Source organism: Lemur catta, chromosome 1, assembly GCF_020740605.2.
Source record: "Lemur catta isolate mLemCat1 chromosome 1, mLemCat1.pri, whole genome shotgun sequence".
Classification (NCBI taxonomy): Eukaryota; Metazoa; Chordata; class Mammalia; order Primates; family Lemuridae; genus Lemur; species Lemur catta.
This window is the reverse complement of record NC_059128.1, coordinates 230,368,184-230,384,359: the sequence shown is the minus strand read 5'-3', so window position 1 is coordinate 230,384,359 and position 16,176 is coordinate 230,368,184. Positions and strand designations below refer to the sequence as shown.

At 37.3% G+C, this 16,176-nt stretch overlaps 1 protein-coding gene across 2 annotated transcripts in view; it reads right to left on the bottom strand.

The window, feature by feature from the left end:
• Nucleotides 1-16,176, bottom strand: part of CCDC191 (coiled-coil domain containing 191) — a 96,799-nt gene that overhangs the window by 57,204 nt on the left and 23,419 nt on the right. Inside the window, exons 1-4 of one of the 2 annotated variants that reach the window (XM_045540242.1) lie at nt 15,871-15,912; nt 15,262-15,440; nt 13,509-13,732; nt 10,023-10,176 (exon numbers count right to left, since the gene is read on the bottom strand). In XM_045540242.1, coding sequence (XP_045396198.1) covers nt 10,023-10,176; nt 13,509-13,732; nt 15,262-15,440; nt 15,871-15,895 — 582 coding nt within the window. In that variant the 5' untranslated portion in view covers nt 15,896-15,912. Of the gene's footprint in view, nt 1-10,022; nt 10,177-13,508; nt 13,733-15,261; nt 15,441-15,870; nt 15,913-16,176 lie in introns of those variants that run through there. The other variant, XM_045540241.1, reaches the window with a different exon arrangement.

The window sequence follows — 16,176 nt, the reverse complement described above, 5'->3', positions numbered from 1 at the left end:
CAAATAGTATTCCGTGCCGTATACACACTACATTTTCTTTACCCATTTGTCTGCTGATGAACACTTAGGTTGATTCCATATGTTTGTGAATAGTGCTGCAATGAACACATGAGAGAGGTATCTCTTCAATATACTGATTTCTTTTCCTTTGAATAAATACCTAACAGTGGGAGCAATCCCATTAAAATTTAAATAAAAAAGCAAAGCATGAATCAAGAAAAGCTGCTTAGTTATTCTTGATTCATAGCAAACATGATTCAGGTAAACAAGAGTCCCATAAATATGCTCGGAAGAAAATATTTGGGAAAGGAACATACTCTCAGTCCTGTCTCCTCTGGAAGAAGATGCTAGCTCTGTTTTTATTTAGAAGGGCGGAGAAGTGGCACATTTCCACAGACATGATCTATTTATTCTCTCTACTCCTCCCGCCCCCTGCTGCTCCCAGGCCTGCTTCTCCTCTTCAGTTCTACATTCTGGAACTACAATAATGCTCTATCTTTTTGCTCTTTGAACAAGAACTAGTATTTAAAACCATAACCGGGTTGGAAGAGGATTACTTTTCTTCTTTTAAGCCAAGAGAACTTAAAGTTTTAACTAGCCAGGTAACTATTCTGACTCCCCTCCATTTCTCTCCTAGTTCATTTATTTTTGTGCCATGTTTTTATTCTGGTAGATTTTCAAATATAGCATTCTCTTCCTAACTTCTACCATCTCTTTATCATCATTGTCGTGATAACTCAAGTTTGATATAAGCAAATACAATACAGAAAATCACTGTGGGAAGAACTGTTCCTAAGTATACACCTATAATAATTTCTAAAATAAAATACTACAAGGTGAAATTTAGAAAGTTTTAAAGTGAAATGGTTTCTTCCCCTCAAAATCTTCCACAAGACATTATTTGGTTGTTAAGGATTCCACTGAAGAGAAGAAATGACAGCTTGCCCTGCTAAATTTATTACCTGCACTGGAGTTGCCCTTGTTCTGTTGGCAAGAAAAGCTCTTTCCTGAAGTGTAATCACACTGCTGTCACTGGGAATGATTGACATTAGGTGGAACAGCAATTTGCTATCTAATCTTCATTGTAATTCTAACCCTGTCACTAGAGATGCTTGTTCTGATTAATGAAGTGGGTAACTCATCAAAATTCCTTAGCTATTTCCCTTTTGTCAGAAAGCTCAGTGATAATTGCATCAAAATTCTCTGTCACAGAAAAATAAACAATGAATTGTAAAGAGGACAAAAATGTCAACAAGTTTACAAGTTATTTTTGCTGAATGGAACTAACTGTGGTACAACTAGTGGTCTAGGGGAGTTGGCCAAGGCTTGACTGTCAGGAAGAAGGCTTCATTCCCTCTCAGCCCCCACCCTGACCTCCCAAGTAACTCCTTGCTGTTCCCAGGCCAAAAGGAAAAGAAACCCTACGGCTACAAAAGGAAGTAATAATCTCCAACTTTTGTTTTCTTTTTGGGGACAACTATAGCTGGGCAAAATACTCTACAGACACAATGAAGTGCCTGAGGGCTGGAGAGAGGAGGATCTTTATCATGGCAAAATAAATCTTCAGTGGGAAGGAGAAGCACTGAATTTTGCCATGGAAAAGCAGTATCCTATGACCCATTCTATTCCTGATTTTCATAATCTTGCCCCAAAGAAAAGAGAGGATATCACAGCACCCCTGTAGCCCCCAACCATATATACTCGTATAACTAATTACATTAGAGGAAATACATTCAGTTCCCAGAACACAGTGCTAAGACTCACTTGCTGCTGGGTTCCACAGAAAAGCCTAGAGGTCTTAACTTTGATGACCATGGCTGTGCAAAATGCTACTATTGGCTATGGACAAAAATTACTTATGTTATATCCCAGAAGATGTGATGCCCACTTTACTTCTGTATTTAAAATTTTTTTCTTTCCTCTTTTAAACTTTTTTTAAAAAAGACTCTTATTTCAGAAATTTAACAAACACACCTAACAATAGAACAGAAGAATAAACCTTCACCCAGCTTCAAAAATTATCAACATTTTGCCAATCTTGTTTTGTCTCTTCCCTACCAACTTTTTTCTTCTGTCACAGACATCCAAATATTACATCATTTTACCTATAACTGTGTCAACATGTACCACTGTGTCAACATGTACCAATATAAGGAAGTTTTGTAAATTCTGCTAAAAAGTTTCAATCAATAATATTGCTGTAATTATCTAATGGTTATTCTGTTTCACTCTAGAATAAGTAGAATTTCTGGAAGCAATCACTTAGTCTCACCATATAGTAAATTCTTTTTTTTTTTTTATTTTTTTATTTTTTTATTTTTTTATTTTTTTTATTTTTTTTTGAGACAGAGTCTCACTTTGTTGCCCGGGCTAGAGTGAGTGCCGTGGCATCAGCCCAGCTCACAGCAACCTCAGACTCCTGGGCTTAAGCGATCCTACTGCCTCAGCCTCCCGAGTAGCTGGGACTACAGGCATGAGCCACCATGCCCGGCTAATTTTTTTTTTGTATATATATTTTTAGTTGGCCAGATAATTTCTTTCTATTTTTAGTAGAGACGGGGTCTCACTCTTGCTCAGGCTGGTCTCGAACTCCTGACCTCGAGCGATCCACCCGCCTCGGCCTCCCAGAGCTAGGATTACAGGCGTGAGCCACCGCGCCCGGCCAACCATATAGTAAATTCTTAATGAGTAAAACTCTGTGGGCTCTTTTAAAGAAAAAAGTCTGTAATGCAGCCTATAACCTGATTACTCATTAGGATAGGGCTCCTTTCCCAACACAGTCTGGAACAGTTCTCATGATCCCATGATTTTAGGAAATGCAGATCTCCTGTCTCCCATCATCTTCTCTTTCCCTTTCTCGTTACTTCCTTTGACACCTTCTTCCCCTTCTCCACGCAAATCCCTATTCCCTGCCCACCCTTCTCCACCCTTGGCCACAGACACAAACGATGCCAAGAACACAGCTTACCTCAGAATGTATCAGACAAATACCTGGTTTACCTCTAGGGTAGTCTGACAGTAAGACAATGATAGGATGTCATTTGTTCCTCACACACATGGCTCTCAAGATCCTTGTAAATATTCACCTGAAACGTCTAGTGTTTAGGAGAAAAGATACTCTACTCTGTAAAATTTTAGAGAATGGGCTTCATTTATACCAAAGACCCTTTTCTCAATTTTTTAATTTAGTAAGTGTTTTATTAAATAGTAATACCACAACATTACATTTGTGTAGTTTCCTATCAGTTTTACAAACATTATTTCCTTTGAGTCTCACCATCATCCTCAAATTTGACGTCAAATAGGAAACAATTTCATTACATTTAATTTTGAACAGTAAATTTGCTTCCATTTCTCTTTGCAAAGTGTATACATACACACATGCACTGTTCATGACTCTGTACCTATGTCAATGTTGTTTCCTATTCCTGAAAAACCTTTTCTCTGCTAGACCATCCTTTTCTCAATTTTTTAAAAGAAAGATTTAATTGCTACTTTTTTCAAAAGTAATTGCTACTTTTTTTTTTTTTTTTTTTTTTTTTTTTTTTTTCAGAAAAAATCATGTTTAAAAATAAGAACCTCTGGGATCAAAAAAAGCTTCACTTTGAAAAGCAAAACACCAGCCCACTATTTTAGTAACTTGGCCATCACTGCCCGCTCTGTGAGAATGGGAAATCTGGGTTACTCGTAGGCTGAGAGAAGAAAGAACATAATAAGACAGTAAACAAAAAACCTCCTTAATAAATGGATACAACTGTAGATGAAAAATTTCTATACAGTTGGATACAGAAAATAAAATAAAATGCTTCAAACCCCTCCTAAAATGTATACCACACATTGTCCTTGGCAGTAAACCTAGAGGGGAGAGTTATATGAATCCCAATATTCTTCTCATGGTGGTGTGCTGGCATTTCTCTTTCTCTGCAGTTTTCTTTGTAAAGAGGCTTTTTTCCTTCATCTCCCTCTCCAAACATAAGATAACGTTGCTGAGAGGATGGTTGCTATGTGTCAGCTCAGGAATGGTTTTGCTTCAGTGGTGTGCAGGCAGTCCTGATAAAACTAAGATCTTTTGAGAGGAATCATGGGATATAAATGAGGTGTTTAATTACAGTTTCCATCATCCTCAGAAAAAAAAATATAGGCCTCTTTTCCATACACAGTATCTCCACATTTCCTTGGTTTAGTTTGAGGTGGGCTTTGGAAGGTGCTATGCCACAAGCATAACTTTTAAGAATGAATGATTCCTTTGGGTCATTACTATCCTGCTCTGTAATAGAAAAACTCAACCAAATAAGGAAACCAAAACCTTCCCCCAGAGAACTAAGATGTAGGTTAGTGTCACCCATCTTTCATTATTCCCTTCACTTTTCACAAGCAGGAAAGATCATGGAGTTTCTAATCTTATTAAGAAAACAAAAAATGTATTTCAAAATAGAATGAGAATTAAGAAGGCCATTTTCCAAATAGTATATGAATTTCATAGTTAATCCCTTGTTGTTTCTGCTAATTAGCAAAGACACGTGGAATGCTGAATCTCCCCAAGAGATTTCAGTGCAAGATCAAAGAGAAAATAGGATAGGCTGGAAGCAGAAAGTTTCTATACAAAACACAGATGTTTTTGATAAAGCAGAGACTTGACAATTAAGTATGTAGGAAAGATGCCTGAATAGTGCTGCACCTGAACTTGTGTTTTGGTAAGACAGCCTGTTTCTCTCAGAAAGTCTCCTATTAAATAACATGGCCCAAATGAGATGTTAAGAGATTGTTTTGAGGAACAAATAAAATCCAGACTCAAAGCACAAAGAATTACAAGAATTAAAGGAATCTGAGCTAGAGCAATTCCTAAAAACAGATTCTGTAAAGTCTTCCTGCAACTACTCTATACAGCTATTTCTGGAGGGTTAATGCCAGCAAAAGATTTAGAAGGTGCTGACAAGAGCTTCCAGTTATCTAGCTGCTCACTGTTCACTGCATTTTCCTCCTTCTCATCCCATGGTCATATCTAGGCTCCTGAGTATCCAAGTTTTACTATGCAAGGGCAGCTTCAGGCTCCTTTAGAGCCAGGTTAGGAGTGTGGACTGGGACCAAGACAATGAGCCCAGAAGGCCTGACTATTCCTGTAGCCTTTACCAGAGGACTGTCCTGTCTCCAACCAAGTCCATGTAAAAGCCTGAATAGTCTGCTAGGTAGATTTTTATCATGTCTCAGTTATACCCATATACGCTGGGGAAATCTAAATTAGAGGTTCACAACCACATTACAAATGAATAGCAATCACGCTGAAAGAGGAGGGGAAGAAAAGAGCTAACCTCAGTAACTTTGGAAAACAATATTTTGACTGAATACTGTAAGGTCAAAACCAAAAATAACTGTACAAATATTAAGCTTTAGTTAGTACATTTGTTTCCACAGTGGTATGGGTTAGCAATTCTGAAACTACTTTTACAGTATACTAGGACTGAATTAATAAGTAAATGTAGTGTAGACAATGACAGCCAGGTTTCTTACTGTCAGAGGAGGAAGTTACAAATGAGAAAGAGGGAAAAGGGACACTGAAACCTCTGATTCTGGATTATTGAAAATATCATTATGAATTCACAATTGCTTTTATACACACACACACACACACACACACACACACACACACACAGAGAACTAAATTACAAATAAGGAAAGGAGGAAGAATAACAAGACCTTTGTGTTGCTGTACTGGAATTGGTGTTACCAGTAAGAATTTGTTGATTTTAATAGGTATACAGATGGACAAACAGAAATATTAATAAATCTAATATGTATATGTGTGGGTTAATATACATACATATATAATATTTTCTAGCTCTGTCTGCTGAGAGGGCCTAGTAACAATGACACCCCAGTAACAGTGAGCACACCTACCGCTCAGATCTTGGTTTCTAAAGACCATTCTCCAATAAAAGGAACCAAGGTTCCATACAGACGGGTTGATTCCAGGGCTAGGATAGGGAAAACACAAGATGAGCCTGGTGTATCTTGTAAGTGCCACAAAGAAAAAAAGTATGGAAGCATGATGAAAGGGCAAAGGAGCCAACCTGAAAGATTTCCCAATGTCCAAAGTTGGAACAATTTGAATAACAATGTAAACAACTATAATACTAGATTATGAGCCATAGAACAAAATAAATATCGATGAGCCCACACTGAATAAAGTAAATAATTGCATAAATAAGTGAATAGTTCTTTCTAGGAGAATTTCAGTTAACAAATATAGAAGAAATGAGAAATACACAAAAATCACAAAATAGACAAATACCACATTAATAAATGCTGCAGGCAAGATCCACCAATGTATGCTAAAGTTAATGGCTGACAGTTTAAGGAGAAATAAGATATTTATACAGTTTCACAATATATCCCGCAAGATATGACAAAAGAAAAATAGCAACTTTACAGTGGAGAAACCCAGCAAACACATACTTAACCAAGTGATTCAAGTTGATGCCAACAATTATGTACTCTTTAATAGGATATACTGAGAAGGGTCACTTATTATAGCATTCTTATCAAAATTGCAAAATCTCAATCAAAGCAGGAGAAAACACCAGAAAACTCAAATTGAGAGACATTCTACAAAATACCTCACCAGTTCTATTAAAAAATGTCAAGCTCATAGAAGACAAGGAAAAACTGAGGAAATGTCATAGACTGGACAAGGCTAAGACAATGCAATGCGAAATTATGGATCGAGTCTGGAACAGGAAAAGGACATCAGTGGAAAAACTGGCAATATTCTCATACGGTCTATAGTTTAGGTAATGGTATTTAATGATATTGTACCAATGTTAATTTCCTAGTTTTGATAATTATACTATGCTTATGTAAAATAATAACATTGGGAAAAGAAGGGTGAAGGGTATTCTGGAACTCTCTGCACTATTTTTGCAACTTTTCTGCATGTCAAAAATTATTTTGAAATAAAAAATAATAAAGCATAGGTGCAAATCAAGCAGAAACTGTGGCAGACTAGGGGTACTTTATTCATTATATCTCATTTCCCCTTTTTAAATACACTGACTGGTCCTTATAAAACCAAGTAATCTGTTTTTAGATGGGTCACTAATTTTGTAAAACTCTATGGAACTAACATTTGTATCTAGCAGTTTCATCTAAAACGTATATAATTGTACAGTAGACTTCAATATACTTTAAAAATTAATTTTTAAGAGAACACATGTAGTTATCTCTCATTCATTGGGTAACATATCATGGTACTTTTTCCTTATGCCTTTTCAAGATGGCCCCCTGAATACTCATTTGTTTTCCTATTTTCTCTTAGAAATCTAAACTGTTATTATAGGAGGATATATTAACTCCATCTGTCTCATGAAGGATGCAGAATCTAACAGTCTTTGTTAATCTTTCTCAAAATGTTAATTCCAACTCCTAATATTTCCTCCTACCACGTTTCCTTCTCTTTTCCTGAAGCCAAAGTTCTGACCAAATTTTGTTGTTTAATGTCTGAATAATTACAATTTCCTGCCTATCAGTCCCAAATGCTGCCATCAAATGTGTCTATCTTTTTCAAAAATATTGTCTTGACCACCTTATTTTTTTCTCATATCTTAGTTTTCCAAATCATATTCTGTTATTGATTTCCAGGGCCCTTATAAGTCTATCCCTACATTTATTTATCAAGCACCCTCAATATCTTCCTAACATTTTCTTTTCCCTTGTTAAATCCATTCATTCATGTATTTATTTCATTAACTTTCACTGAATTTCAGCAATGCCTAAGGCACTGGGGTGGATATTGTAGGATATAAAATATACATATTAGTTCGATCGGTAGCGGGAACGGAGAGCGGACCCCAGAGAGCCCTGTGCAGCCCCACCGCCGCCGGCGCCGGCCTAGTTACCACCACACATCGGAGGAGCCGCAGCTGCCGCAGCCGGCCCCGGTCACCACCGCCGCCACCGTGAGCAGCGAGGCGAGACCCAGCAGCCGCCCGCCGTCCCCCCCGCCGCCCCCGCCCTCAGCGCTGCCGACACCCAGCCCGGCACCAACCCCGACACCCAGCCCAGCACCACGGGCAGCGGCGCAGGGAGCAGCGGCGCCTGCCGGTGGGGACAAGAAAGTCATCGCAAGGAAGGTTTGGGGACAGTAAAATGGTTCAATGTAAGAAACGGATATGGTTTCATCAACAGGAATGACACCAAAGAAGATGTATTTGTACACCAGACTGCCATAAAGAAGAATAACCCCAGGAAGCACCTGCGCAGTGTAGGAGATGGAGAAACTGTGGAGTCTGATGTTGTTGAAGGAGAAAAGGTGCGATGTTACAGGCCCTGGTGGAATCCCAGTTCAAGGCAGTAAATATGCAGCAGACCATAACCATTATAGACGCTCTCCACGTCGCAGGGTCCGCCACGCAATTACCAGCAGAGTTACCAGAACAGTGAGAGTGGGGAAAAGAATGAGGGGCCAGAGCGCGCTCCTGAAGGCCAGGCCAGCAGCGCCACGCACCGCGGGCGAAGGCTCCCACCTTGCCACACGCGAGACCCCGTGGGCGGCGACCACAGTATCCCAACCTCTTGTGCAGGGAGAAGTGATGGAGGGGGCTGACAACCAGGGTGCAGAACAAGGTAGCCCACCAGTAAGACCGAATATGTATCGGGGTTATAGACCACGATTCCGCAGGGGCCCTCTTCGTCAAAGGCAGCCCAGAGAGGATGGCAATGAAGAGGATACAGAGAATCAAGGAGACGAGACCCAAGGTCAGCAGTCGCCTCAACGTGGGTACCTCCGCAACTTCAATGACGCAAACGCCCAGAAAACCCTAAACCACAAGACTGCAAAGAGACAAAAGCAGCCCATCCACCAGCTGAGAGTTAGATCCACCAGCTGAGAGTTCCTCCGCTCCTCCCGAGGCTGAGCAGGGCAGGGCTGAGTAAATGCCGGCTTACCATCTCCACCATCGTCCGGTTTAGTCACCCAACAGGAAGAAATGAATATGAAATCCAGCAATAAGAAATGAACAAGGTTGGAGCTGAAGACCTTAAGTGCTTGCTTTTTGCCTGTTGACCACATAACTATCTGCATTATCTACGCAGCATGGGGTTTTTATTATTTTTACCTAAAGATGTCTTTTTTGGTAATAACAAATGTGTTTTTTAAAAAAGCCTGGTTTTTCTCAATGAGCCTTTAAAGGTTTTTAAATTGTTTCATATCTGGTCAAGTTGAGATTTTTAAGAACTTCATTTTTAATTTGTAATAAAAGTTTACAACTTGATTTTTTCAAAAAAGTCAACAAACTGCAAGCACCTGTTAATAAAGGTCTTAAATAATTAAAAAATAAAATAAAATAAAATATACATATTTATTTTTTCTCATCCAACCTTTTCATTTACAAATCTGCCAAGTAGTTACTTTTATCTGAAATGTTATAAGCCCCTAATTCACACCTTTAGCAAACCCATTTCATCGAAAAAAAAAACTGCTTTAAGTAGCCTGAGGTGAATATTTATCTGTCTATGAAAAATTGGCCAGTTATTTTTACAAAAAGAGAAAGACAAAGAAAGGGAGAAAGGGTAAAATAAAATGTAGACCATTACAAAGAGAAGAGCAGACATAAGTATATCATTGCTTTAGGATCTGAGCTGCCAAAAGGCAAGTAAACTGGTTCTTATATCTTCTGAATAATTCAGAACACAATGGTCCCTAAGACTATCAAAGTGGAACCCAAGCTTTGAAAAATTGTCAGAGAGCTACCTTAGTATTATAGCTAAATGCTATTCTGAAGAGGGTAATTTAGGAAGACGTCCTAAATTTATCCCCCCAATTTCCCAGGATCTCATGAAAATATATAAAGAATAGCCTTAGATTGGTATACTGCCCTGTGTACCAGCTCAGCTGGGCAGCACAGAACAAATGGTGTGGGCAGTTTTGGTATTTGTGATGAGGCTCAGTTGGGCTTAGCCCATCTCTGATGGAGCTCCTTGTCATTTATACTACAGAACACTGAATAAAGAGACATTACAAATCTCACCTGTTGATTTTCCTTGAAAGTTTGGATTAATAACTCTTTCAGTTTCCTTTTTTTTTCTTTTGCCATTTTTTCTTCATCCAGAAGAATGTGAGCACTTTGAAACATGCCTTTTTCTAGAATCTTTTGAGAATTTTCTTCTTGCCTTTTCTTCTCTCTATTAATAACAATTTAAAAATATATGTATGTACAATAGATTTAAAAATGAGTAATTACTACCTACTATAGTGTAATGAATACTGAATTTTCCATCAGAAGACACAGATTTTTAGATCTGGCTCTAAAACTATGTAGTAGGGTGATTTTTGGAGGGCAGGGAAGCCTTAGTTTATGTCTTCATAAAATACAGATTAAATGAAATAAAATTGTTATAAAGTACATTGAAAAGCAGAAAGTCCTGTAGATACCTTAGTATTTTAATTGCGTTTAACAATGAGCCATATTCTGATCAAAACTTGAGAGTTAGCAACTACTAGGTATTCTCTAATGTAGAGAATAATAAATTCTCTCTCTTCTTATAGTGAGGAAGAAAAAAGGATCTTCAAGTAAGAAAACAATATTTATACCACAAAGCAAGGTTTCTAGGAACAAAAATAATAGAAGAATCAAGTGTTATTGACTAAGGAGACAATGAAATCTAGAATAATTTTAAAATAGCTGAAAAGAGAAAAAAAATAGAACTTAATGAGGAAAAGGCACTTAGACAAGTAATCAGAATCGCTTACTAACTCCATTGCCCATCTTTCTGGTAATCCCCTTTCCCACCCACCTATCTATTCTTCCTCATCCAGGCCATCCCTCCTTCACTCACCAATTTAAGCAAGCTCATAGCTATGGCCTTCTTACTGGGGTATATATACTACATAGGTATGTGTATGTCTATAAAGTATATACTATTAATGATGTGGCAAACATAGATCCTAGTCAGAAATCAGAATTCATAAGCTCTGGCCACAAAGCAGCTGTGAAAACTCAGACAAGTCACCTAGTCTTTCTGGAACTTCACTTTATAGTTGTGGGGACTCAGATTGAGAGGGATGCCAGAACACTGTATAGATATTCTCTCATTCATTCTCATATATCATACAGAGGCATACAATGTTATGTTTTATTACCAGTGATGTTAACCATCATTTGGTTAAGGTGGTTCAGTATAAACTTATTATCTTTCCCTTTGTAATTAATAAGTACCTTGAAAGAGATACCTTAAAACTATGTAGGCCAGGCGCGGTGGCTTACGCCTGTAATCCTAGCACTCTGGGAGGCCAAGGCGGGCGGATCGTTTGATCTCAGGAGTTCAAGATCAGCCTGAGCAAGAGCGAGACCCCGTCTCTACTAAACATAGAAAGAAATTATACGGACAGCTAAAAACATATATAGAAAAATCAGCCGGGCATGGTGGCACATGCCTGTAGTCCCAGCTACTCGGGAGGCTGAGGCAGGAGGATTGCCTGAGCCCAGGAGTCTGAGGTTGCTGTGAGCAAGGCTGATGCCACGGCACTCCAGCCCGGGCAACAGAGTGAGACTCTGTCTCAAAATAAATAAATAAATAAATAAATAAATAAATAAAAATAATAATAAAAAAAAATTACGTAATAAAGCAGATTTAAGATAGCTTACAAATAAGTTAAAAGGCCCTACCAACAATAAAATTTTACTGACTCTTTCCAATCTACTAATGCTATAACAATGTTATATTAGATGGTTATAGGCAGGTCACGGAGAACATTAAAGAAATATAGTTCTAATACCATGAATCTGATTTTTAAAAATAACATTGGAATATATATATATGTGATGAAAGTAGTATCTGCTCATTGTGAAAAACTAGGGAGGAATAAAAGCCATCCATATTTCCACCCGGAAAAAAAAAGTGTCGTTCCTGTTTTATTGTACAATCATTATTTAATAATTTCTCTAATACTTATTACTGTCTGCTATTATAAATAATGTTATTTTAATTATCTTTGTGTACAAGTCTTTAAAGGTCTGCTTTTCTGGTCATTTTCCAAGAGCAGTTTTCCTAGGACTGGAATTCCTAGGTCAAGGGATAATCCATTTTATGACTCTTGCTTATTGCTAAATTGCTTTCTGAAAAGTTTAAATCAGTATATCCACAAGAAGTACAACATATTATCTGTTCTCACTGTAACCACAGATAAGATTTTAACTTTGAAAAGAAATGACTGGTCAGTGAACATCTGTTGAGTGCCCACTGTGAACAGAGCGTTCTGCTACCATCAAATGTTACCTGTTTTCACAATTCATTTTAGGTCAGCCTAGTTTTTCCGGGGCTTGGGATCAATCTGAAAAGCAAGGTTGACTTTAAAAAGAACTCAGTAAAACACTGGCGACTGCTTTCTGAAAGGAACAGCAATCTGGAGGAGGCCTGAGCCTGGTACTTGAAGGAATGAAGTACATCCACTGCTGAGCTGTCTTAAATTGGGTAGAATAAGAGCAATCAAAATCATGGGGAAAAGCTGATGACAGTGGGAAGGATTATCTAATAGGTCTTTCTGGCCTCACAGTTTGAGTGTTCAGACACTTTAGTCACATTGTTTCAAGATTTTCGCAGTTCATGCATCAGTGCTATTTCTCAGAATAAATACATTAGTTATTTTCCTTATAAAGCTGATTTTCTACATGAGGATGGATAACAGTACAGCATCCTATGAGGACTGTTTTCATTTTCCTCTTACGTCTAATATTCTTTTTGTCAGTGGCAGTAAGGCAATGGTGACTTTCCATATGATTATTAGAAAATAAGACATGCAATTCACAATAAGACAAAGCACAATTACCAAACACGCATAGGAAACATGTTCAACCTTAAAAATAATATGTAGCCATGTAAATATAAACTAATTAATGATACCTATTAAAAGTGTACAAATATTGAAAATGATACTCCCCAATGCTGAGAAAAGTGTGGTAAACAGGCCTGTTGCTGGCAATAGATTAAGTGTACAACCCACTTTGAGAGCAATTTGGCAATGTTTTAAGAGAGTCATAAAAAGGCCTTTATCCATTTAATTCAGTAATTACACTCTTAAGAATTTATCCTAAGAATATAATTCAGAAGAATGAAAAAGTTCTATGCTTAAGGGTGCTCATTGCAATAATATAATGGTAAAAAATCTGAAATGTTTACCAGTATGGGGAGGAATTCATTACATAAATTATGGTATAGGAACACAATGGAATAATATGCAGACTTCAGGACTCCAGGCAATGTGTTATTAATAATTACAACAAGCAGGATAACAAATTAAATGTACTTTATGATTGTAATTAAGTATGTAAAGGGACCAAGACCAGGAAGAAACATGGAAAAATGAAATTAGTTAACTTGTTAAGATGGTGAAATGGTAGGTGATTTTGCTTTTGTTTTTTGTTGTTGCACTGTTTGCACATTTTAAAAACTTTAGAGCCCTTCCAAGATGACTGCTTAAACCAAAAAACTCCACACTGCTTATCATGCTGGCTTACATTTTCCATGCTTCTTCCACAGTGCGCCTCCTTTCAATTATCTCCCTCCGCAGCTTTACCATCTCCCTTTGAATCTCCTCTTCTTCTTTCTTGGCCTCCAGAGCCTTCCTTTTCTTCTCCTCTTGCACCAGACACTGAGCCTCCAAGAAGGCCGATTTTTTCAGGGCCTTCTCAATTCTTTGGCACTCCCGTTCTTTTTCACGTCTTAAGCGATTTTCTTTTACCTTACAGAGAATATAACAGGGGTGAAATGCAGCCTTTCAAGCAGCAAGGGACATGCAAAACCTTAGAACACATTCTGAAGTTTTGAACACAACCAGTTTGAAATATTGTGACTCAGACCCCCACTGTTTATCAGTAGAATAGGGGGAATTCATTTGTTTACTGGGTAAGTGCCAATACAAAATTTTAGATGAAGTCAGATGAAGAGGACTCAAACCATCAAGGAGTGATCTGCATCATAGAAAAACTGATAATCTAATGGGCCAAATCCCGAGTTCTGGATTCTTATTTAGTAATGATTTCCCACCCATAAGATTGTCCAAGGTATACACTACTGCTTTTACTTAGGCTCGGTCTGCATTCTAAGTTAAGAAAGAATAGGGATACTTTTTGGAGGCTCCATTGCGAAGGATAGAACAGTGACTTATTTCCTTAAGGAACACCACAACTCTTTATTCATTTCTATCATTATTTAAATATACCAGGGATTTTGGATCATATTTGGAAACCAAAAACACGAATAAGCACATTCACTTTTTTCAAACCTGTTAATTCTTTAGAGAGCTTACTAGCTAGGTATGAATTAAGGAATGGTCCTTTCCTTCCTACTTCACTTCACTTTACTCTTATCTTACTCTCTAGTTGTGATAAGGCTTCTGATAAGACTTCTAGACAATGGCTATATATCTTATTGAATCTTCTTCCCTCCCTGTTGTCATAAATCCAAACTAGAATCATACTTCTACCCGTTTCTCCAACATCCCCAGTGCTAAGGCATACCTGAATGATTTAATGATTTAAAGCAGTGGTTTTCAAATTTAGCAATCAGAAATTCAGTGTTATAAAAGAGATGGCACACACATATACAAACATTAATGCCAGTTGAGTCTTAATTCTGGACATATAGTAAAGACTTGGTCATTCTGATTCTCTGAGGCTCCTTTACAAAGTGTTGAGATACCAGTCTTTTTTCCTATGACCTACTATTCCCTTTGGAGAAAAAAAGTTCCCACATGCCTTTCTAATTCAAAACAGATGAACTAGATTTAATTCAGATCTTTTCTCCCTTTTAAATTATAATCACAAAATGAGTGAATTTCAGTTGTCTAGAAAAGAATTATTCTTATAACATTGACCAGAATATTCATATTAATATACTGATGTCTTAATTCAAAACCAAATTCAAGCAATCTGCACACTTATAATAGGAAGTACCACATCACAGTCCAGAGAGCTCACCATTGCACTAGGGAGCCAGAAGTACCACATTCAAACAAAGTTTACCTCTATACTCTTGGGCAAAATCAATTAATCTTTTTTTTGTTATTTCTTAAATAAATTATTTCCTACCCTCAGTTTATGAGAATTATTTTTCTTCTGAAGTTCTTATATTTTATTTTTGTTCTTTCTAACCAAACCACAGATGGCACCCTTTTTCATAATAAAGCCTATGTCTTTATTTAAGCTTATTAAATGTGTTACACAAAGACTGCTTCCTGTTATCCATTTTAATTTTGTTTTTCCCTCCCACCTGCTTATGTCTCATCTCCATGGTAAGATGAGGATCCTTCTGCTGCTTCTTGTCTTGGTTTTCCTTCCTTCCAAGATCTTCCAACATCCCAGAATCCACCACATCTTTATGGAGCAGATGGTCTATAAATTTTTGAACTGTGGTACTTTCCTCTTCTTCCTCCAAATAGCCACATAAATCTGGGGGAAACAGAACAACAACAAAAAAAGGGAAATTTTAAAAAAATGTAATTTCAGTTATAATATTCATATTTATATAAAGAATCTTGGTACAGTAAAAATACAAAGCTGTGAGTGTTCAAAAAATAGCAACTGATAATGCCAATTGGATGAGTGTAGCTCTGAGCAATTACCTTCAACTAAGAGGAAAAAAGCTCCACTTCTCAGGAACTGCCCTCACCCACGTCACCAAAAACTCCATCACCACCAAATCTAAAAGATATTACTTCAGTCTTAACAACTTGAGACCTCTACTGCTTTTTTTTAAAAAAAAGCTTTACTGTGGTATTACTGATATACAATAACCTGCAAATATTATTTAAAATCTACAATAAATTTTGACATGTATATGCCACTAAAACCATCACCTTAGTCAAGATAATGAACATACCCATCAACCCCGAAAGTCTTCTCATGCTGATCTGTAGTCTCTTCCTCTCTCTCTACATCATTCTCTCTGCCCTGCTTCAGGTAAGCACAGATATGCTTTCTATCACTACAGATTAATTTGCATTTTCTAGAATTTCACATCAATTAAATCATACACTATGTACTCTTTTTCTGATCTGGCTTCTTTTACTCAGCACAATTATTTTGAGATTCTTTCATGTTGTATGTATCAATAGTTTATTGTTTTTCGTTGCTGAGTAGTATCCCATGGTATGGATATACTACATTTGTCTATTCACTCATCTGT